The sequence below is a fragment of the Hydractinia symbiolongicarpus genome, chromosome 15 (genome assembly GCF_029227915.1).
Source record: "Hydractinia symbiolongicarpus strain clone_291-10 chromosome 15, HSymV2.1, whole genome shotgun sequence".
Taxonomy (NCBI): domain Eukaryota; kingdom Metazoa; phylum Cnidaria; class Hydrozoa; order Anthoathecata; family Hydractiniidae; genus Hydractinia; species Hydractinia symbiolongicarpus.
The window spans coordinates 9,315,344-9,338,587 of record NC_079889.1 but is presented as its reverse complement, the minus strand read 5'-3'; the positions used below and the strand labels follow the sequence as shown (position 1 = coordinate 9,338,587).

Genomic DNA, 23,244 nt, shown 5'->3' with positions numbered 1-23,244 from the left:
CAAGGTCACCCCAAGGTTCAAAATTTTCTTTATTTTCATTAACAACAGCAAGGACATCAGGGTGATTTAATTTTGTGTAGCAAGTGTTATGAATTTCAGATATCAGTTCAAATAGCATCAATAAATGGCGTGAATACACTTCTGTATTAACTGCATTAGGAGTGTGGTATCTAAGTAACTTTCTAACAATGCGACACCTCATTTTTTCTTTGGATGACATTATTGGGATAGATTTTGGAAAAATTAATAAAGATTCCATCATCAGTAAGCACTTCTTGCTGACAATCATTTTTTTCTACGAACTTAGGATTGGTCTCAAGAACATAATAGGCTAAGAACTGTGCATAACAGAAATCATTTAAAGTGCTGTTTCATTAGGTCTATGTAAATACCGATCAAGGTTATTTCTCTTAAATACGTCTGTACTATCTTCTGGTAACTCACGCTACTCTTTTTCATTTTTACACATTTTAAACCTTTTGTCGGGTAAATTGGTATTTGCAAAAGAAACTGCAGGAAATGTTTTTCTCGACCATAATTCAGGCATAAGTTGGTACTGCCTCTTGCTTTGAGCATTTTCTGGGAGATAAAAATGCGATGGAAAGCTTTTTCATTCTATCTTTAAAACTGAGGTTTCCAGATTCTTCAGCTGCATTTTACATTGCAACAGATGATTCAGTTTCACATTGACAAAAATAAGAACACATGTAAGAGACAGCCTTAAAGTAATTAAAAACTGGCTGAATATCTAAATTAGTTTCCCATGCTTCAAAACCTAGTGCAAAAAAATTATTTACGAAACATGAATTGGGTTGTCAGTGCAAATGAATTTCAATGTGCCAGATAATATTCGCTTTCATAAATTTAAAAAAATCAAGAATTTCTTGAATAGGTTTATGTGGATTTTGGAATTCATCAATGTAATTTCCTACTTTGTTTAACACTTTTAAACGTTGAGACAATAATGTTGATTTCTCATTATCAAGCATATTATCATTTAAAGGCTTTGCACAAATTGTACAATCTGTGAAAAATCTGCCATAATGAAAACGACACAGACTATTTTTAATTTTACGACATGACTTTGAGTATGAATGAATTTGATACTGGCTAACTAATTTAAATAATTCAGGCTCAAAAGTCTCATCAGGAAGATCAGCTCTAACAACAGAATCAATTTAAGCTATGTACTCTTCTTTGATGTCTGTAGTCAGTAAAGGTGCCTCTCTAACCCAAATAAAAGAATGAATGAAACTTTGATTGCTTAATTAGCAACACCACCTAAAGGCCCGCTCTTCCGGATTAAGATTTCTTTGAAGAATGTTTCCACTCTGAACTGAAAATGCCTGGCAGTTAAAACTGGATTCTGATTCAGGATTTTACACTTTCTAAAACAGGTAAAATCGCTATCATCAATATCAATATTATTCAACCTTGCTATAATGGAAACAAGTTCATCCCATCTCAAATCAGCGCATTACAATGTAAGAAAAAAGGAAGGCACACCAAATTATTTTACTATCGCAAGTACATCGTACAAAAAATGTTTCCAATACGCAGGGTTTCCTTTGACAGATTTCATAAACATATAACCTTTGTCTTCAACGATCGAACAGCCTCTTTAAATTTATTTTACAATTTTCCAGCTTTGATGTTACCACTGACTTTACATGCTGAAATGTTAATCTGATTGAATAGATTTATCTGTTGCATAACGTAATTGGCAAAAAAACATAGTCAGCATTTGCGTATAACTGAGTAATCTTTGGTTGAAATATTTGACTGGTGACAACTGAACAGCACGCTCAACCTTATATCCAGATTTTCCTTTAGGAAGTAAAAAAGGAAAAGACTGCTCCTCTAAAAAGTCATCATTAAAAAAAGATTGTATGTTAAGATTGATCCAAAACCTCATGGTCCAGCCATAAATTTAAAAATTTATTAACTCAAGTCTCTTGACATTATTGTTGATTTGTCGCCTTCTATTAAAACAAGTCACATTGGGTTAATCGACTATGGATGGCCAGGAGGAAGCACCAAACCAGCATTCCCACTCAAACTAAGGAAAAGTGTAACAAATGCTGGTCTTCGTCTGGTGTCAAAAAAACCCACGTGTTGGTATGTTTCAATTTCTCTTGCTGGAAAAGCATTGATGAACGAAGTTGATAAACAAGATGATGGATGTCGCAAAACTTGCCATAAACTACTGAAGGCGGATTTCCACAAATAGTTGTATCAAACAAACAATGAAATATCTGAGGTCTCAACTTTTGTGCTAAAAGTATGAATGTTCATCTTATTTCTCTTATGTGGTTTGTTGACTGAGAAGAAACTAGCAAACTTGACGCACAAAAAGTATTTTTATGAAACATTTACTTGGCTGCAATATACCTAGGAACTCACAAAAACACAAAATGTGACCACTTTTTCATCAACAGCTAGTTGCTCTCTAATCCTAGTTGCTTAGTCGAGTTTCGCCGTTAAAACGTTTTGAAATTAAAAAACAAAATAATGACTTTTGAATTTTAAAATCGTTAGTTAATTGCAGCCATTTTTGTGTACATATAAATGTTAAAAATTTCATTTTTTGTTAGCTATAATATTAACTTTAAAAATAGCCTGCCATTCTTTTTTTTAAGCATCATTTATTTTGGTTGATTGAGAGAAGTTGTAATAAGGACTGGACAATGAATAGCATGCCTGAACGATACCTAGACATTTTGGAAGATTTTTCTTGGCGTTTACGAAGAGTTTTATTAATAAATACTTCAGACACAAGGAAGAAATTCTGAAAGGCAAAAACCAGAACACATTAAATCGCATAGCAAATCTTGCCGAAAAAAGAAAAATTCAGCTGTTGGCTATGGATTAAAGACTATCATCAAATTGACATTCATCTTTGATTTCTTTGTATAACTTATATTTCTGCATCAGTGTTTAGATAAACTATGAAATATTTAGATAATTAATATCTTGTCTGTAAAGAAAGTTTCATTATATTGCGGGGTAACTAATTATCTTCAAAATGGACAATAATTTTATTGCCATATTAATTTTTCACGTTATCTATATTATAATGCCCCTATACGTCTGTCCGTTTGTCCGTCTCTCTGTCTGTCACGCAAAATCAGTCCATAATGGGCGAACCCGTGGATTTTTCCACGGGCTAACGACTAGTAATAACAATATTTTTAAGAGCAGCACAGGTGGTGAGCTTTTTTTATTGCACACGAATGTGAGAGAAGTAATTGGTTACAAGTTTTACAGAGTTAATACTGTAGTTTTTTTTTCCATGGATTAATTGGTAGAAATGAATATAATAAATGTGAATATTAGCAGTGACGATATTAGTGGAAATATTTGTTTGAAAAAAAGCTAGACATAGCTAGCTAGTTGTACAGCAACATTACTAAATTTAAGTTACCGAAAAGTATTGATGCGTAATTTATGTTGCAATAAGAAAAAAATTGAAATTTATGTATTTAAAATTCGCGGTGTGTTTTTGCATACGGAAAAATTGAGACCTGTTTTTTAATTCATAACATAACGAAGGCCAGAACACTACAAAAGTCAACATGAAAAAGGGAGAACGCAAGTAAAGGACTTTCACAAGAATTTGTTGTTGCATTGTTTTTTTATTTTTTGTGAAAAAGATCGTTATACACATACGAGAGTGCCAAAAAAATTACATAAATGTAAAAATAGCAAAATTCTTTCAACTCACGAAAGAACACAAGTTATTTCGACCTTCGTATTGGAGGTCTTCATCAGACTATACTATATCTTTTAATAATATCTCTATGATGTAATAAATTGAGAAGTATGCATTTTTACGGGTTAAGTGCATGAGGATTAGGATTGTTGTGCATAGTACCCATGGAGTATGTATAACTCCCGAATTTATCATCAAACTTCACTAGATGATTATGTTTCTGTCATAAATAGCATTTTTCAAGCCATAAACTATAAAGCTGTTTTATAGCTACAACCAAAGTCGCAAGGAACAGAGAGTTTGAAAAACACCGCAATACGCCTTTCCCGAATTTTATAAATTGTAATAATTATGACGTCGTCCAGAATTTTATAATGGTTCTGTGCTCTTCAATAAGGATATTCAGATAGAATATTAAATTATCATGACAAAAATGAAGTTTTTAAAGCAATATAATATTATGGTTGGATTTTATTTAGATTTAAAGAAAATAATTATTTTTAAAAAACGAGGCTATTCTTAGGAAGCTCGGCTATATAAAGTGTTTGACCGTAACTTTAAGCTCAAAATTAAGGCGCTTAATGAATAAAAATATTCACGAAATTAGGTAACTTGTTCTACCTTTTGCTAAGGAACTCAGGGATAAGAATCATTTTTAGTATCGACCTCTTTAATTGAGTTTAGCATAATTAGGAAATTCGGGAAAGGTCTATTGTGCAATACTTCTCGTATTCATGTTGTGTTCTAGCTTTTTGTACTGTCTGTTTCAAAATAAGACACAAAATATACAGAACGTACAAAAATTTGCACAGTAGACAATTTACATGCAATTCTTTACGTGTATTGTTCTTATGCCTGGCATTACCGGCTCTTTCTTTGATTTCATTGTGTCCTGAAGAATATAAAACATATTTATTTTCAGAATTTTATTTAATTAAGTAATTTTAATTTACTTTGACACTTAGAAAAATAGGGCAGGTGTAAGCAGCACCCCCTAGCATCTAGCTGATAAAATTTTCGTTGGACCACTTGTTTGTCTATTATTTTGCTTGCTTTGTGGCGTCATCTCTTGTGGAGTGTAAGCACATGTAGTAGATATATGTGGGTGGAGAGTTTATGACAGAAAAATTTTACTGTATGAAAACGTGGAAACCCAAAATTTAGTTTAAGTCAGTCATTATTGAGTTTAAGTCAGTCATTATTAAGCGGATTCGCCATTTTGAAGTATTATTAAGCGGCTTTGCTCGATTTTAAAGTATTATTGAGCGGATCCGCTTGATTACAAAAAATAAAACGGGCACGGCTTTTTTGGCAGATACATACCACCGTAAACTCGAACAAATTTGTCAGACGACTAAAGGAACATTTTCTCTTGACTCAAATTTCTTTACTTTGCTTTGAAACAGTTCAATCTCCTTTGGGGATGATTTTAAAAATCTTTATCAAAAATATAACGCTACATGTAAAAATTAAGGACTATGATAACTTGTTCCCTTCATTCACTTTTGTGCCCCAAAAATTTTGCATAAAATGGGTTTTTCAGCTTTCTTTCTGGCTGAAGAAGGTGATAGTTAAGGTCTTCTCTTTAAGAACGAAAATTAATCTCTTTAATAATAGCCGTCGTCTGTCTGTCTGTGTGTCCGCGAAAGCCGTGTCCCGTAACGGAAACACGAAATTTTTAAAATGCGCATCAATACCAAATGCGATATATTTCTGTCCACTTTGTTGCAACGGGTTAATTTAAAGGACGGGCGACCCCGTGGATTTTTCCACGGGCTAACGACTATTTTCTTTATTAAAAGATATAACTTTAAGTTTTAGCAAAAGCTAACAAACAAACAAAGGAAACTAAAGATGGTCTGTTGGTTGATAATACTGTTGATGAATCTGATGATGAGTCGGAATTAAGTGATGAAAACAGTAATATTGATAATGATGACGATGTAAGTAAGTTACCATGGCAACAGGTTACCTTAGGAACAATTATTTCAAAAGATTGCAATTTGTTTCCATATCTTATCTGACTTATTTCATTGTTTATTTTTTTTCACTTCTTTATGTTTTCATTTGACTTCTATTGTGAAGAAAAGCTAGGTGATGTTTTAGATAATGACGAGGAGGAAGAAGATCAGAAGACGACTGATGTTAAAAGTAAAGAGAATCATCTCTTTCTTAAAATTTAATGCATCCTCAAAGTGGGGAGGCGAAACTGCTAAAATAACGTAAACTTTTACATTACAATTTCTTCCATGCCATGTTTCTCCTCCTTGATAAAACATAGAGGTTGTTTTATCAGCACTGATTTAGTTAAATTAGTCATTACAACACCAAATGGTTTCAAACTTGAGTTATCACCTGTCTGCTAATACTTGCACATTTTTTTAATTTAAGGCCCTTCTCCCACTAAATCTGAAGTAAAACATGAAGGATTTAAAGAAGATCGACCGCAATGAATAATGAGATTTGTTTAGTGCAAAAAAATCGTAAAGTTGAATAAACACATAAAGAGGGTGGGAAGCAACAAGAATGCAAATGCAAAAATTTACAAACCCTAATCGATTGCCTCCACTCCATTAGTTTGAAAATTGTGAACACGGTTGCTGTTAAGAAACGAAATTTTAAAAAAGACAGCAAGCGAACGCCTTTTTTTAATTATTTTGTTCTTTTCATTCTCGTGTCATACTTAAGCTAATGATAACTTCATTGTCGCTTAATATTAACTTTGGTGGCCTAGATCCATTGCTTGGACGAGACGCTCAGAACATCAACGACGTTCAGGTCGACGTCCATGGTTAAAAATAGTTACTAAGCGACGGCATTATACCTGATGACGAATTTACCCGTACACAAGAGGACGATAAATCCTCGCCGACGCGGAGCACAATATTATGGTCCTTTATATCACCGACGACGACAAAACACTTACCTTCGACAACGACAGATTCCTTATTACATTCAACGACGAAGCCCTTACTACCCTCGGCGACGACGAAACCTTTACCACCCTCGGCGACGACAACACTCTTACTACCTTCGGAGACGAAGAAACTCTGACTACCTTCGACGACGAACTCTCTAATGCGACGTTTCCACTCTTGATGAAGATTTCGTGGATGATGTCGATGTTTTTCTTTTTCTTTCATTGTATGTTTCTTATATAAGTTTGTTTTGCATTTACTTACTTTAAAAAAGCAAATGGGTGGGTGTGGGGGAGGGAAGGGGGGCGTTGGGAAGGTAAAAGGGGCTTGGGGAGGAAAAAAAAAAGATTTTTGTGAAACTACAGATTACGTAGCCAAATACTCAGCCTTGTTTCAACGTATACAAGTTCGTCTTTCAAATTACTTTTTAAATCGTCAGCTATAGTAGGATAATAACAAATACTCCTTTTATGACTGCAACACTACTCACAAACTTCAGCGAATTTTATATGGTTAGCAAGAGGTTCTTACTAACGAAAGTCTTTTGTCTCTTTTTGACAAAGACGTTTGTACCAGGTTGGTGTTGTCTGGTTTCTTTGGAATAGTTCACAAATAATTGTGCAAAAGTTAGAGTAAAAACAATCAACAATGTTTAACAATGAACAAGTTTGTTGATTTTTGGCTGAATAAAAGTCTCAAGAATGAGATAATTTTTCGTCGAATTTTCGCCGTAGTGAAGTTTTACTGGATGTATAAAGTCTAGGTCAGCATTATACACACTCCATAGATAGTTGCTATTAACAACTGGCTCGGTTCCAGCCCTTCCAGGTAAGTAAACGCCTTTAAGATGTTGGAATTTGCTCTGGTTATCGAGCATGCGCAGTATTGTCGGAACAGCAATTTCAAGAAATACGTCACTACTGCGAAACATTTTGGCTAAGTACACAAATTGGTGTAAAAATCTTCGCGGTATGTAAAATACATCGGATCGGCCACCGTAGCATTGTTTATGGCCATTCTTGTTGTTTTTTCTTAAAGTGTTATAAAATTCAGCAACATGATTTTCTCCCGACACTCGAGTTTTATTTAAAGTTTTTATACAGTTCTTTAATCCCCATCTGCTTCCCCACCAATACCAATGATCTGGTCTGTGAAATGTACCAACACTAATAGGCTTCTTTGGACCTTCCCAGATTTCATTTGTGTCCAATCTTGGCAAATTCCAGAAGTTTAACAACACATCATCGTTTATAAATAAATATCCAGAATAATTATCATAATTTGCATAATTACGCATAATCATGGGTAAGCAATGGTAGCTAAAGTAACCATTGTAAATATCAGCGGTGACAATGGTAAAATTATGCGACATGGTCGGTCCGCAAAACACAATGTTTGGAAAGGTAGTCTGGTACAGCTTTTTAAGGAGTGGGATGTGATCATAAAGTCCGAAGTTGAAGATTATGATAAGAAGAGTGTTTTCAAATCTGTTCTTAAAACATTCTTGTTGTTGCTGCTGTTGTTGTCGTTTATATAGAAGCTGTCTGTTAAATATGAAAATATTGATGAATGCTAAAAAAGAAAAACATTATTAGATGACGACACATTCATCTACAATTACAATCCCCTGCATTTAGACTAAAAATTGAAGGTGCCAACTTTGGAACAATAACGAATATGCACTTTCTGGATTGTCTGCAGCTTCATTATTCCTACCTCGATAATCCGTACCTCGATCATTTGGTGTTGTAATGACATTTCAAAAGTGTGTGGATCAAGGATATTAAACCGTATTAAACTTTTCATCATAACCTGCAAACTATTAGCCTCTTTTTATCGAGAATTTGTAGCACGCCCTAAAAAGTGGAGGGATGAGGGTAGTCTTCTATATGGGCTATTGTTTTCTTAGTTGGGCCTGTATAAGTGATCATTATTTTGTTGATTATTTTTCTCAGAACTTAGTTTATCAAATTAAGAACACCTTTAAAACATGCCAAGCCTCAACTAAGTTACCAAACTTAAAAGTATTTCCACCAAATCATAATAGAGCTGCGTTGATCTTCCGCAAAACACATACAACGCTTGGCGGTTAACAACATATAAAAAAATTTTCACTAATAATTCGTTCAAAAGATCAGCATATTTAACTTCCAATCTGTTACTCTTATATAAAAAACAATGAGCTTTGTGTATGAGAATCTTGAAACCTTTGAACCCTGCTTGGTATAATATAGATTACTAGTCGTTAGCCCGTGGAAAAATCCACGGGTTCGCCCGTCGCAGCTAAGCTACCATTTTGCGTGACAGACAGACGGACAGTCGTATACGGGCATTATAATATAGACTATTCGTTAGCCCGTGGAAAAATCCACGAGGTCGCCCGTCCTTTAAATTTACCCGTCGCAACAAAGTGGACAAAAATATATTGCATTTGGTATTGGTGCACATTTTAAAAATTTCGTGTTTCCGTTACGGGACGCGGCTTTCGCGGACACACAGACAAAATACAGCTATTATTAAAGAGATTTTACATTCAATTTCCCTTTTGTTCATGTCGTTACATATATTCGCACAACTGTACCGGATTTTCTTAAAAGTGCAAAACAAGCATTTTCAAAGACAAAGACACTAGGAAGCTTTTACCATACCTTGATAATAATGTAAAGACAAAGCAACGCACAGACAGAGAAAAATTACTGATGTTCTTCTTCTCAACATTCTTTTCTTTTGAGCATACAAGGCATGCTTCTGTATCTGATCGAATGTAATACAATGTATACTTCTGCATCTGATCGAACGTTCACTGAGCATAATCTGTATGATTTGTGCTGAAAGTTACTGCCGCACTTGTCGACCTTGTTTCCAGGCCTTCTTTGTACTATTTGCAATACGTGAAGAATTCCACACATTTTTTATGATTTTTTTCAACTTTCTAGCAACTTAGTAAACATATAAAAGCCTAAAGAAACGCTTATCAAAATTGATTTGAGTCTTGTATCCAACCTATTTCCAGTTTTATTGAAGAAGAACTACTTTGTTCATCACTAACATACTGCGTGTGCGGGATTCGATCCGCGGTCCCCAGAACTGGGAGCCGCAGACGAACCCACTACACTACGTGCTGCAATATGTTTGTGATGAACTCAGATGTATACATAGGTGAATATTTATTATATCACATCCGTATTTCATTCTCAACAGAGAATGCTTCACCCCGATAAACATTCACCTATGTCTCTTCCCAGTTTCTTTGAAGCTGTCATCTTGGTTAATATTGTAGTGTTAAATCGTGATAAGTACGCCACTGGCTTATATTATAGTCCTACTTTATGTCGCATTAAAAATGAAGCCAAAAGATTTCGCACAGCCTTGTCTGCGACACTTTTTTTTTCTTCAGACAGCGCCAACCTTGCGTAAAAGATAAATAAATATTAAATAACAGTTCGTAGAACTTTATATTTTCGTACTCAATTTTTTAACAATACACTCGAACAGAAAAAACTTTTTAAGTCAAAAAAAATTCTTTTAAAAAAACACTTTTCTGCAAAAAATTTTTTTGGGGGGGGACCAAGAACCGCCTGTCGACGCGATCCCTGAAATTTTCATCTGTTTCACAACGGATGTATTAAATCAATACTTGCTACGCTTCGTAGCAATCATGATCACTACCTTCCAAAAGTCATCGTTCTTCCCAACATCCTTCATTTCTCTAACCATAACTTTACAGAAAAAGTTAATAAGCAGGCAGGGCTGCTTACAGCATTCCCAGTTATATTTCTCACTTTAGCAACAGCTGGTAGGGATGGTTTTACCGGATTGGTATAGCCTTTACCGTTCTGTCTACTTTTTGAGACTCTTTGTTTCTGATACTTTTCCTCGGAGGCAGGATAATAGTTTGATTATTTAATGTCTTTAAGTTGCAGTGAAACTTAATAACGCCATTATGTTGTAATGAAATGTCTTGTTGAAACAAGACTTGAAAATTTAGACCCATATATTTTATTCTTAAAATTCTTTATAGTAAGATTCCTGTCAACCTCTCAATTGTTATTTTTTTGTTATCTTGCGAATACCTATCATCTCATTCTTAAGTTATTGTGTTGCTTATAAATAGAGACGATTATAGTTTTATAGTGTATATGGTACAAATCTTGCGCAGTACATTTCATTTTGTAAGCATGTATGCAATTTTTTCTTTTAAAGTTGAAAACAGGACCATTCCATCTTAATTATATCCATCATTACTTGCCTTCAGATTTGCATAAAATACTATGCTCATCTCTAAGTGTTGTGGGAGAGATCGTTGCAAAGATGTGTTGAACTGTTTGTCAATTAAATTTGTTACTATCGCCTAAAAATACTGTCTCGTGTCGGGGCTAGTTTTCAAATTTTCACTTGCTCAAAAAAATAAGCAAATACAACTCTGGAAACAAAGTATAGAATGACCAATAAATTGCTTACCTGGGCGCTTATTAAATTTTTGGATATTTTGCATGGGCGCTTAGAAAATGCTGGGCGCTTATAAATTTTTCATAATTTTGTACAATTTAAAGACAACATTAATTTTCAACTTTGTTTTTCTTTCTTGAAAATAAAACTGAACAAAAGATGTAACAAAATGAAGTTTAGTCTTTCTAGGGTTCTCAATATAAGAAAATAAAATTTTCAATAAGCGCCGAGTTCTTCAAGGTAGTTTTCGATTAAGCGCCCCCTTTTATCAGGTTGATGCTTATTCAAGGGGGCGCTTAATAAGTGCTGGGCGCTTATTGAACTTTGAGGAAATTACCTGGGCGCTTATTCGAGGTGGGCGCTTAATAAAATGATGGGCGCTTAATCGGATCATTACGGTATTGGTTAAAATTTTTTCTGAAACAAAACTTTTTTCTGTTTTTTGTTTATTTCTCAATTTTTGGTGGAAAAGTGGTATTAAAGTATAAATAAAAACATCAAAGCACTTTTAGACAACATTATCATCACATTTTTACTTTTGATAATCAACTTTTTACATATTTACGTCCACAGTAAACGCAATTAGACAACTCGTTAGCAACAATTTTCATGGAAACTACACACGCGCTTCTCTAGTGATGTATCAACATATGCAACGAGGAGGAGGGAAAAACAAAGACTACAGTACTCCATCGCATCTGTTTAAACGGTTTCTTATACAATAGTACGTTCTTGAATATAATGCGGCGATAAAATTTCGTTCAAGCTCCACCAACAGAGGAGACGCGTATGTGTGAGATGTTGTTACTACGTGCTGTCCAAGCAACATATCGTTTTCACGATGATCATTTTCCTTTCACGAAAAACCACCTGTAAATAGCCTTAGTTGAAAAACCTTTAAAACTTCTAATAAATACCAGAATTTAACCCTCTTCGAAACCACTGTAATAAAACGGACGTTTGACCGTACGTAAGCTGGTTAAAATCACAACCACATCTAACCGCGGGTAACCACGCTTAACCAACAGATAAACACAACATTTATCAACCGGAAGTTTCTGTTGCTTTGAAGCAAGGTTTAGAACACTTCGAAATTCTTTCGAATAAAGAGCCGGCTTGTTTTAACGCCATTATTTCGGAGTAACCGCCAATAAATTCACCATTGATGAATATTTGCGGAACCTAAAAAAGTAAGCAATTCTGAGCAGACTTTTATGAGTAAACTAGTTGTGCAGGTTCTAGACCAGATAGTTGTTAAAACCTGGCGCGTCAGAAACATCTCTAGAGATATTTTCATTTAACCCCCAGGAATGTCTACAATGTTGTGATCGCCTACATGAAACACCTACCGTGCGAACGTTTGTTTTTTTAATTAAATCCTGTGAAACGTGTCCACCATCGGAAGGACTAAGCAAATTCAATTCAACAACGTCACAGTCGATGTTAAGTTCGGAGAGAAGTTGCTTGGTTTTGGTGCAGTAACTGCATATGGTGGTGGAATACATGACGACGCAGTGCTGCCGGATGTGGTTGTCAATGACAGCGGTGGAGGCCGTCCACATATTTCCCATATTTCTCTATTTTTTTGTTAAATCCTAAAAAGAAATATGACAACAGAGTGTCATTTAAACAATGCAGGAGTGCTAATTTGTTCTCATCGACACTTGTGAATGTATCTTTTGGTGTGTTAAGAATATAGGACATTGTATAAAACAATGCTTCATTTCAGACAACAACGATTCGATAAAAACGCAGGGTATTGGAATATTCTTCAATAGGGGAGGTTATTAGTTTAAATGTTAAACAAAACCAAAAAAAGGAGAGCTTAAAAGACCAGAAGTGCTTAATTGAAACATCACATCGCTGAGGTTTCACAGGCTTTAACTAACTACTTTTAATTTGAAATTTTAACTTGTTGTGGAATGTAAAGATAAAGCTGTAAATAAAAAACAACATTTAAATGTCTCTAAAAACATCCCCACAGCTTGGCCGCCCTGTTTCAGTTGTTCTATGGACATCAGTCCTCAGTCGTAACAAGCATTTTGATCGTGTCAAACGTTTTTTTTTTTAAATATGACACATCAGCTAAATAGTTTTCTGTCAACTGGAGGTTCAACCTACTTGTTTCTTATCCACACAGGAATGTCGCTGTTGTGCTGGATGTGACTCAACTGTGTGTCAAATTTAAGTAAAAACAAATATTATGATTAACTTAACATGGGTGATGTAATAAAATAGTAAACAAAATAAACAAGACAAACAATGATTAAGCAAGACAAATCCGCCACACAAACACAATCATTTACATAAACTTTACATTATTAAATTATTCTCATTGTTACAACTATTGTATAAGCGAGGCAATTTATCTTGATTACCTTCTTAGCTGAACAAGTTTGAGTGTGAACAATGCCATTCTTATGGTAAAACTTTGCTTTTTTTAAAAGATTTTCAAATTTCTCTCTTATGCATACTTGTGCAAAAGATAGTGTAGCATTTTTTAAGAAAACGACAAAAACAGAATTTATGTATACTTTATTTCAACAAAATTATCATTAAAAAATGGCTCCTAAAACGCTTCTAAGAAAACGTTTTAAAGAAGAGGCCAGTCCAATCTTAAAATATTTTTACTGCGTATAAAACATTTATTTTTTTATTTACAATATTAAAAGAAATATGCCGTAGTGTAAACATTACAATAAGATTCAAAGGTTGTGAAAGAAAGTTCTGATTTCCAAAAAAAAAACATTGAAAACGCTTTGGTATATATCTTAGCAAGAACACATTTGTTTTCATTAGTCGGCTAGCGATGCTGTTGGTAAAATTGACAACGCAATTCTTTGGTCACACTTGACAAAACAAATGGAAAAAATCAAGTACTTAAATTTTCAATTCAACTTTTAATTATCGTATGTACACGTGAACTGATGAATATAAAATATAGAAGAAATTCTAAACGAAAACTATCAACAAAACAAATAAAATTTTGTGCTAACAATTATAAGCGTTATTATTTAAATCACGTGCAGTGTGCAAATTATTCCCAATGGTGTGTAGTATGGCATTCGAAAACGTACTAAATGATCGTAATATTTACGAGAGATTTACGCGATTCTATTTATTTTTTGCGACATTAAATTCCGGCAAAAAATATTTGTCTCATATCTTAATAGGGAAGTAACATGGCTCGTCACTACCTTTGGAAACAAATTATTTCCAGATGAAATTTTGTCCGGTGCGGAATGTTTTATTGGGTTCTCAAAACGTGAAAATGATGACCAATCTGCGAATTTTCCCTCCCGCAAAATTCCTCACATATCCTGAAATAACAGAAGGGTTAAGATTGGTTTAAAAATCTAAATGTTTGAAATTTTTTTCTCGTTGAGCATTTGCTAAATTTTAATATCAAAAATCAAATATTAGCCATTATATTATAATAAAATCTATCGTAAATATAAACTCTGTATAATATATATTTAAAACATCTAATAAAAAAATGAAACACGTAACACTTTGCATTAAAAATATCAAATTCTCAATCCATGTAAACTTATTGAAGTTGCAGGATTCAACTTCTTTGGAAACTAATTTTTTAAGGATATTTAGGAGAACTTAGGAGGATTTTAGATAGTTTTTTTGGGAGAGATTTTTTAATTAGCAGAAAAAAACAAAATTTAGGAGATTTTATAAAAATTTGAATTTGTGACAGTGTAACTTAGAATAACAAAAAGCAAAAAATATCAATAGAATTGAACAATTGATTAATTGTTCATTTTCGCATTAGATGATGCTAAATATAAGATTTTGGACTCGTATTCTAAAAAAAAAAACAATTATAAAAATTAGGATTTTTCACCAAAAATTAGGGCATTTTAGGGTTACTTAGGAGGATTTTTAGAAGGCGCGGTAACCTTGAGTGTAAAACGATTCATCGTGCAATAGCGTACAAAAAATTACGTGCATCTGTATTTTTACAGTGTAAACATACCTATAATAATTCAAAAACATTCTCGTACCTTAAAAGATATTTAACTGTTCAACAAACTTCATACTCAAACTAAAGTTTTTTATCTCCTGTCATTACTTTTAAGCAAACCTAAAGTGGCTAAAGAAATTTCTGCGCGTTTCTTCATCATTTCCCAGTACATAACATTAAGGTCTTTTTTAAGAATTCCCTGTCGTATGTATCGCAAAAACGTCAAGAAATCTACGACAGCGACGATGCGTGCTCGACACGAAGCGCTTACAGGGTACCACTCGTCGGAATCTCCTGTTTGAATACGAAACGGACACTCCCCATGCGTTTTTGTCAATGCACATTTCTTGGGCTTTGATTTGATTGGTTCAATGGCGAGGCTGTTGTTTTGGACGGACCGGTATATGCTTTTTGCCAATTCTTCATTTGAAAATCGCAAACAAGGTATAATGTCATCCCTATGAATTAAGCTTAAAAAAGGGTGGTCTTTTAAAGGACAGGCCTGCGCGACCCACGACACAAATTGGGGAAAGACCAATGGGTCAACCTCTTTTTTGTCTAAAACATCAATGACGGTCCAGTCATAGTCTTCATTGGATATGTAATGATATGTTTCGCAATCGCTGCAGATCTGTCCAGCACTTGGTGCTCTTTTGTGCGACAACTTGCCAGGATTTGACGGTGTTGATGTAATGACAAGCACTTTTAGAGCACTCACTTCAGCCTGCAAACCGTCTAATTTTAATTGGCTTTCATGCAATTTTTTTTCTGCCACAGCACGCCCCATGTTAGCCTCGTACACCATTTTGTGCGCCTCTTCGAATAAACTTGCAGTCAGTTCTTCGATTTCTTGGTCGACTTCGTCCCTGACACGCGACAAAGCTCGACATTGGTCGTCCCTCGAGCGTAACTCACTTTGTGCTTGCTTTAAATCTTGCCGTAACTTATCAAAAGCTTGCGAAGACACTTCACTGGACGTTTCACCATTAGACAAAGCATCTGCAGTTACATCAGCAGAAATTTTTTTTGTCTCGACAGGTGCGACCATGCCCGAGACGGAGCGTGCACGGGTAGCAGCAATGTCATCCGCTGTCACATGGATATGTTGAGCATGCGCACGAGCTCTGCTACAAACTGAAGCGTTGCTCACCGTCCTCTTACCGAGGTCCCCACACAGGTCTGGTTCACTAGATGTTCGCTGAAGATTGTGTGACACTATCACATCTGGAGATAACATTGTCTATCAAATAGAAGAAAATCTTGAGTACATTAAAACAAAGCAATCATTACTTCTCAACTGTACGCAATGTTAATTAAACGCAGATGGCTAAATTGTTTCCGCAACCTGTAATTTTGGATTGATCTGATTTTTACAATTTGCGTTGATTAACACAGTGTATATTGATTTCATGCAACAATACTCACACGTAACATATGATGAGATGAATCTATCATAATCAAGAATACACACGTGAGCACACATGTGATGTAAATGGATTTCTGCCATAGCAGAAACGATAATGACTTTATAAAGTCAGATGGAAATTCTTTTAAGCTATCTTAACCCAACTCGTGCAGAGCTATTTGGGGGTTCCCAATGCTGGGGAGAGGGAGGGAGGTAGGGAGCGGGGGAGGGCTGACATGAAACTTACCACAGTAAAAAAACAATGGTTTAATTTGAGATTTGTAATATATTTGTATAATCGCTTCACATTGTGCCACAGTAACAAAGTGACCTAAAACTGGTAAAAACAATTAAAAATAGTTTTTGAAAAACAAATTTAAAAATGCTGATAAAAATGTTGATGTTTCACATGTTTTTCTAAAAAACTTTTTCGAGAAAATTAAGCCAAATAAAACTTAGGAAAAGTCACGAAATATCAATTGAAACGATAAGCTCATAAAAATAAATGAGGTGTGGAGTGAATCAGTCACAAAAAAGGTTAAAGCTACTTTAAATTTCCATTCAACCAGACAGTAGTTTGCAAAGAGTAAAAGCAGTTGCAGTATAACTAAAGAAAGATACAATTTATACTAATAGCAGCCATTAACATTTTTTAAAAAAAACCTTAACCAAAAAAAATGATACCATTTGTCTGCAAACAACACAACATTAGTGTTGTATCACACAATGTTGCGGTTCTCTACTATCAGTCATTTCACAACTTTTAATCTCTAATCATCCAACAAAAAACAAATAGTATATTTAAATTTAGACATTTGGACGAAAGAGGGAATATCAGAGAGGTGAAATTGCTTTGCATGGAAATCGGATTCGTATTCCTTTCAACAACAAAAACGTTTAAAAAAGTCACAGAAATATGATGTATATATATATATAAAACATCTTATGAAAGGATTAGCACCTGTGTGCTTAATATTCTAATACGTGTGATCGCATCTGTCCAGCAATCATAATCAACATCAGTAATTTTGTTGTCTTTTTGGCTATGCACCATGTGACAAAAATCTTAGACAACATAGGTTATCGTGCAGACCAAGTAAAAATATTAGAGAACATTGATATCATGCAGACCAAATGATAATATTAGAGAACATAGGTATTGTGCAGACCAGATAAAAATATTTATTTCGAGCAATGTCAAAGAGGTGGGTTAGGCAGGTTTTAGAGAGATAAAGCACTTATAACGTAAACTATTTTGCACAAAAAAAACATGCATTAAAATTAGCATGCAGGGAGTAGTGCACACAAACATTAGTATATACAAACAAATTAGAGATAAGATGGGATTATTTTTTTCAATGCATGAAAACTGAGTTAGTGTGATCATGCTAACCTGGCGTGGCAAAAGCTAACAAGCATGGACTTATCAAAATAATTTGTCCATTTGTCTCCTTTACATAAATGCTGGTCACTTTCGAAAACTGGGTTACAATTATTTACAATGAAAAACCTTATAGCAAGTTTTTAAAAATGTTTTAAAATGATGAATCGTAACAAGCATGAAAACACAAATAGCCCAATAATAATAATAATAATAATAATAATAATAATAAATATTTAAAGTGGCTAGCCCAGAAAATCACAAAAACCTATAGTTAGTGGATTGTTTCCACTGGGGGCCACTAGAACAAAAAAGAAACAAAAAAATGATAAACCTTAGACTGCCTCAGCTCAATCAAACATAGTAACATTTATAATCTGTGAAAATTGAAAAGAAAAAGAATAAAAAACAAAAATTAAAAAGTTAAAAAGTGATCTCCATTAGAATTTGCCAAATACATTCGAGATGGAAGTCTTAAACGAAAGCAGACTTCCATCACAGGTCACTTGGTCTGGAAGATTATTCCACACTTTTGCAGCTCTAAATGGGAAGGCTTTTTTGCCAAATTCCGTGTTGACCAAGGGAAGTGTGAACCTGTTTTTTGAAGCTCCTCTTGTTTGATGATTATGACAGTTTTTTGTCAAAAGGAATTTTGAGCGCATGTAATCAGGAGCAATGTGATTCATGGCTTTGAAAACTAATATGGCATCGTTTTTGATGAGTAAATTATTCATTGAATATTCCCTCTCTTTCCCAAGAAAGGTACGGACACATTTTAATCGTTTTTCTATTTTTCCCAATCTACCTTGGGTGGCACAAGCCCATGCCGAGGAGCAGTAGTGGAAATATGGCATGACAAGTGCATTAATTATATAAAAGGTTTTTTGTGTGAGGTGTTAAACAGGATGCAATGGTTCTAATTTTAGAATATTAGTATTTTTCTATTTATGTCATTAATGTGCTTTTCCCATTGCATTTTTTGATCAAATGTTACCCCAAGATATTTAACTTTTTCGCTCCTCTTCAAAGGAATACCCATATAGTTGATAGTTTTGTTCTCAACTTTTTTTAACTGGCTGTGGTTGCCGAAAAAGATTGTTTCAGTTTTGTCCGTATTAATAGTCATTTTGTTATTATTCAGCCAGAGGTCGACTTGCGAAAGTTCTAACTCGACCTGGGAGACAAGGGTATCCAAGTTTTTATGAGACGAAATAATTATTGTATCATCTGCATATAGATGGTGGTAGTTTGAATTGATGACAGATTTTAAGTCATCAATATACAAAAGAAAGAGCAGGGGCCCCAACACAGATCCCTGCGGCACCCCAAAAGCGTCTTCATGAAGCAGATCTGATCCTGTGTCGTTTACAAGAGTCAGCTGCATTCGGCCTGTTAAGTAGGACTCGAACCAGTCAAAGGCAGCATCTCTGATGCCAAAACACCATAGTTTTTTTAACAAAATTTTATGATCAACAGTGTCAAAAGCTTTTTTAAGGTCAATGAGCACAGCACAAACAAAGTTATGTTGGTCGAGCTCAGTAAGAATAAAATCAGAGACATCGACTACTGCAGTTTCTGTGGAAAAGAGTTTTCGAAATCCAGACTGTCTGTCATTCAGGAAGTTGTGCTCAGAAATAAAATGAGACATTTGCTCATGCACTAACTTTTCAAAAATTTTCATAGGAATTGGCAAAATGGAGATAGGCCGATAATTAGTAGGATCTGTTTTATTGCCACTTTTAAAAATAGGCGAGACCCTTTTAGTCTTCCAACATTTAGGTACATAACCAGTAAATAAAGATTTGTTGAAAAGACTTGATAAATAAATACTTAAAACTGACGAACCTGCTTTTAGCAGTCGTGAACCAATTCCGTCCAAGCCTGTAGCTTTATTAAGTTTTAGTGAACTAATTATTTTTTCGACACTTTTGGTCTCAATACGAGCCCACCGAAAATCGTGTCCGCTAACAGGTGGATTAACATTAGTAGTGTCAGAAGAAAATTTAGAGGCTAGTTTGGCACCAACACTGACAAAAAATGAATTGAATGTGTTGGAAATTTCTTTTGGGTGAGAAGTTTCTGTACCATCGTTTTGGACTACTCGTTTTATCGAGGTAGTATTGCCTGACTTATCAGGAACCAGTTTTTTTAGGGTTTTCCAAAGTTGTTTTGGCCGTTTTTGAAAGTCCTGCAAAACGTCATTATAGTACTCGTTTTTGAGTCGATTTATGAGACCTATTACCTGGTTCCTTTTTTGTTTGAAAGCTTCCCAGTCTATGATGGATTTTGTTTTTGATGCTTTCCGTTTCAAGAAGTCTCTTTCTTTGATGGCTATTATTAATTCATCAGTGACCCATGCCTCAACACGGCCAGAAAATCTATGTGTTTTGAAAGGGGCATGTTTGTCAGCCACTGTTTTAACATTTTTATTCAGTTTCTCACATGCTTCATCAAGGTCATCATAATTATTAAAATATGACCAGTCTAAATTCCTGAGGTCCTTTAGAAAAGCCTCTTTACTGAAGTTCTTGTAGCTACGAACCTTGCATGTTTTAGGTTCAAATTTTGGCCTTTTGAATTTTCTGATCACATAAACTAAATTGTGATCACTGATGCCTAAATCCATGACACCAGTTTTAGAAATACAAGAACTGTTAGAAAGTATCAAGTCTATAAGAGTGCTACTATTTTCAGTAACACGAGTTGGCTCCGTAATATGTTGTTTTAGGAAAAGAGTGGAGCATAATTCCTTTATTTTGGAGGAAAGAGCATATTTTGAAAGCATGTTACAGTTAAAATCTCCCAAGATAAAAACTTCTTTTTCTTTTGGGAGCTTGTTAAAACACTGTTTAAAATGAGTACACAGGTTTTCGGTACTCTGCAAATCACTACCTCCAGGTGGCCTGTAAACCCCACACACGTAAATAGGTTTAGTTTTTTTCAGGCACACTTTCACCCATAGTGATTCAACATTTTCGAAGTAAAGGTGTTTCAAAAGGTGGCTATCCAAGTTTTCATTAACAAAAATTAGAACACCCCCACCTCGTCTATTCCGATCATTCCTATAACAAACATAGCCATCAATTTTAACGTCATTGTCAGTGATGGTGTCATCAATTTTGGTTTCACAGATGGAGAATACATCAAGTTTTGTTTGATGTAGCAGAAGTTTAACATAGTCTAGTTTGGATGACAGACCATTAATGTTGAGATGGGCCATTTTTAAGCCCTTCCCATTTCTGATTGCCTCAAAATCAAAGTTTTCATCAATAGTAATATTGATGTTGTCCGGAATTTCGTCACCAAATGACTCCTCATTAGCAAAGGGCAAATTACGAGAAAGACAGGGACTGCATACGAAAAACAGTTTATCTTCAGGAGTCTTCATAAATTGTTGATATTTTTTATCAGAAATACGCTCACATTTCTTCAAACTTCTTCTGTGCATGAAAAACACAACTTTTACTCCTTGTTTATCATGGGCTGTCCACCTCTTATCAAAATTGTTTGTAAGTGCCTATTGACACACTTATGCAGCAAAAAACATTGGCGACCATATCAAATGCACTGTACCAATTTATCAGAAATGTACAGCCAGTACATGCAAAATTATTAGAAAATCATTCTTTTTTTGTTTTTATATATACCTACCATGTAAAATGTGAATTATTAGAGAGTATCAGAGAATAATAGGTAATGAAGAAATTGAAAGCTGAAAAGCTTTTTTTTTGCTAATTGAGAAGTATCTATATTTTTCTCAAATTCCTAATAAGGCAGATATAAATTTTCAATAGAATTTCAGAGATCCTACACCCATTATAGTATACTTCTGAAGAGGCACAAATTTATTGGATGTGCCTCTACCACATTTTTAGGCTAAAAAATATTTTCTGTTTTGCAGATACTATATATAGATAATCAAGTGAACAAATATAACAACAATATAATTTTACGGGAACCTCTCAAATATATATCAGTGAAATGAAATCAGACTAAGACTCAAAGTTAAAAACCCTGCACTTTTCCCTATGTCATGCAGAATTAACTCTGTTTCAGGAACAGGGTAACAAGGCTAAAAAAATGAGGAAATAAAAAATAATTAGTTGGCAGAAGGTCATAAACAATATAGTGCTTAGTTATTGATATTATACAAAACATGAGATAGATAGATGTGCATATTTTACATGGCTAGCCTCACAAATATCGAGGGATATACCCTGTCTATTATTTCCAGGAGGGGCCATGGCGTAGATGGAGAGTCCTAGAGTATTTAATGCTCATTTTGAGCTACGCAGACCCAATTAGAGCCCGCGCTCTACTAGACAACTCCCGGCAACATCCAACGGCCCACACATTGTGCCATCTTCCCAATTTCCCTCACATGGCTTGGGTTAACCCAGGGCTATGGTAACATTCACTCGCCCATGTTGAATCGCCGTCAAGAGGAATCGAACCCCGGTCTCCCGCACAGAGTACGAGAGCTATAACCACTAATCTACGGCGCCACGAAGCAAGCTATGTGGCAAAGTTTCATCTTCTTTTGTCGGGTTGGAACATTTAATTGTACGTACCACGTACACTAGTTCCTTGATTAATCAATTATAAAGAAAAAGTGCCTGGGTGGGTGGGTAGAATTAGACCAGGCAACCGTGTCAGATTATTACGGACTGATTCGGGGTAAACCAGGAGCAATTGGCGATTAAGCCATATGGCGATACTGCTTTGGGTCACCCTGGGGTATTTTTAGAAGCAGCAATATATCAAAAATACATTATTTTTGACAGTATGTATTACCAACAGTTTTAGTAGTTTGACAAGCTACATGTGGATAAGCAAAAAATGAAGACTGATAAATAGTTTTAATCAAGCCAATCTGGTTAGAGAAACAAGGAAAAATAAAGTAAAAAAATTGCTAACAACAATCAGAAAGAACTCGCAAACCTTCTGTAGCTATGTAGCATGGACATGGAAATTACTGGCTGAAAAAAATCAAAGATTTCACTGATGTATCAGTAGACACATTCAAAAAGCATCCTGATGAGAATCTCAGTCAGGTTAAAGATGCAATCATGACATTGTTACTGCTTTAAAGTAAAAATACGCTAGATGGTGGGGAAAGCACCACATCAACCCTACCCTATGAACAAAGATTACAAAGTTGAGGGAAAAAAAGCCGAAATCATACGGGTCAGAAGTTTGACAGCCATTAACAGATAATTGTATGCTGACAGCCCATAGCCCGCTATAAACAGCCAGATAGCTAGCTATGCATAATACATACAGTATATAATGCATAAATGTATAATACATACATTCCTGTGGTCATTGATATTTGCTGCCACCCCAGAATCGCTGGTACCCAGGATCAAGCCCAGCAAGAGGCAATATGTTTCACTGTAGCTT

The 23,244-nt window shown here is 34.7% G+C and overlaps 3 protein-coding genes across 3 annotated transcripts; all 3 read right to left on the bottom strand.

Moving 5' to 3' along the window:
• Positions 1-6,926: 6,926 nt before the first annotated feature.
• LOC130629079 (uncharacterized) lies at positions 6,927-9,452 on the bottom strand. Its single transcript, XM_057442173.1, has 2 exons — positions 9,279-9,452; positions 6,927-8,202 (listed from the first exon to the last, which is right to left on the bottom strand). The coding sequence occupies exons 1-2, from the start codon at positions 9,439-9,441 to the stop codon at positions 7,283-7,285; spliced, it is 1,083 nt and encodes a 360-aa protein (XP_057298156.1). The 5' UTR covers positions 9,442-9,452; the 3' UTR covers positions 6,927-7,282.
• A 1,741-nt stretch (positions 9,453-11,193) lies between these two features.
• Positions 11,194-13,428, bottom strand: LOC130628751 (glutaredoxin-2, mitochondrial-like). The gene is made up of 2 exons (XM_057441750.1): positions 12,429-13,428; positions 11,194-12,261 (listed from the first exon to the last, which is right to left on the bottom strand). The coding sequence occupies exons 1-2, from the start codon at positions 12,648-12,650 to the stop codon at positions 12,124-12,126; spliced, it is 360 nt and encodes a 119-aa protein (XP_057297733.1). The 5' UTR covers positions 12,651-13,428; the 3' UTR covers positions 11,194-12,123.
• A 1,604-nt stretch (positions 13,429-15,032) lies between these two features.
• LOC130628746 (rab-3A-interacting protein-like) lies at positions 15,033-16,622 on the bottom strand. Its single transcript, XM_057441745.1, has one exon. The coding sequence runs from the start codon at positions 16,290-16,292 to the stop codon at positions 15,147-15,149; it is 1,146 nt and encodes a 381-aa protein (XP_057297728.1). The 5' UTR covers positions 16,293-16,622; the 3' UTR covers positions 15,033-15,146.
• Between the last annotated feature and the right edge of the window lie 6,622 nt (positions 16,623-23,244).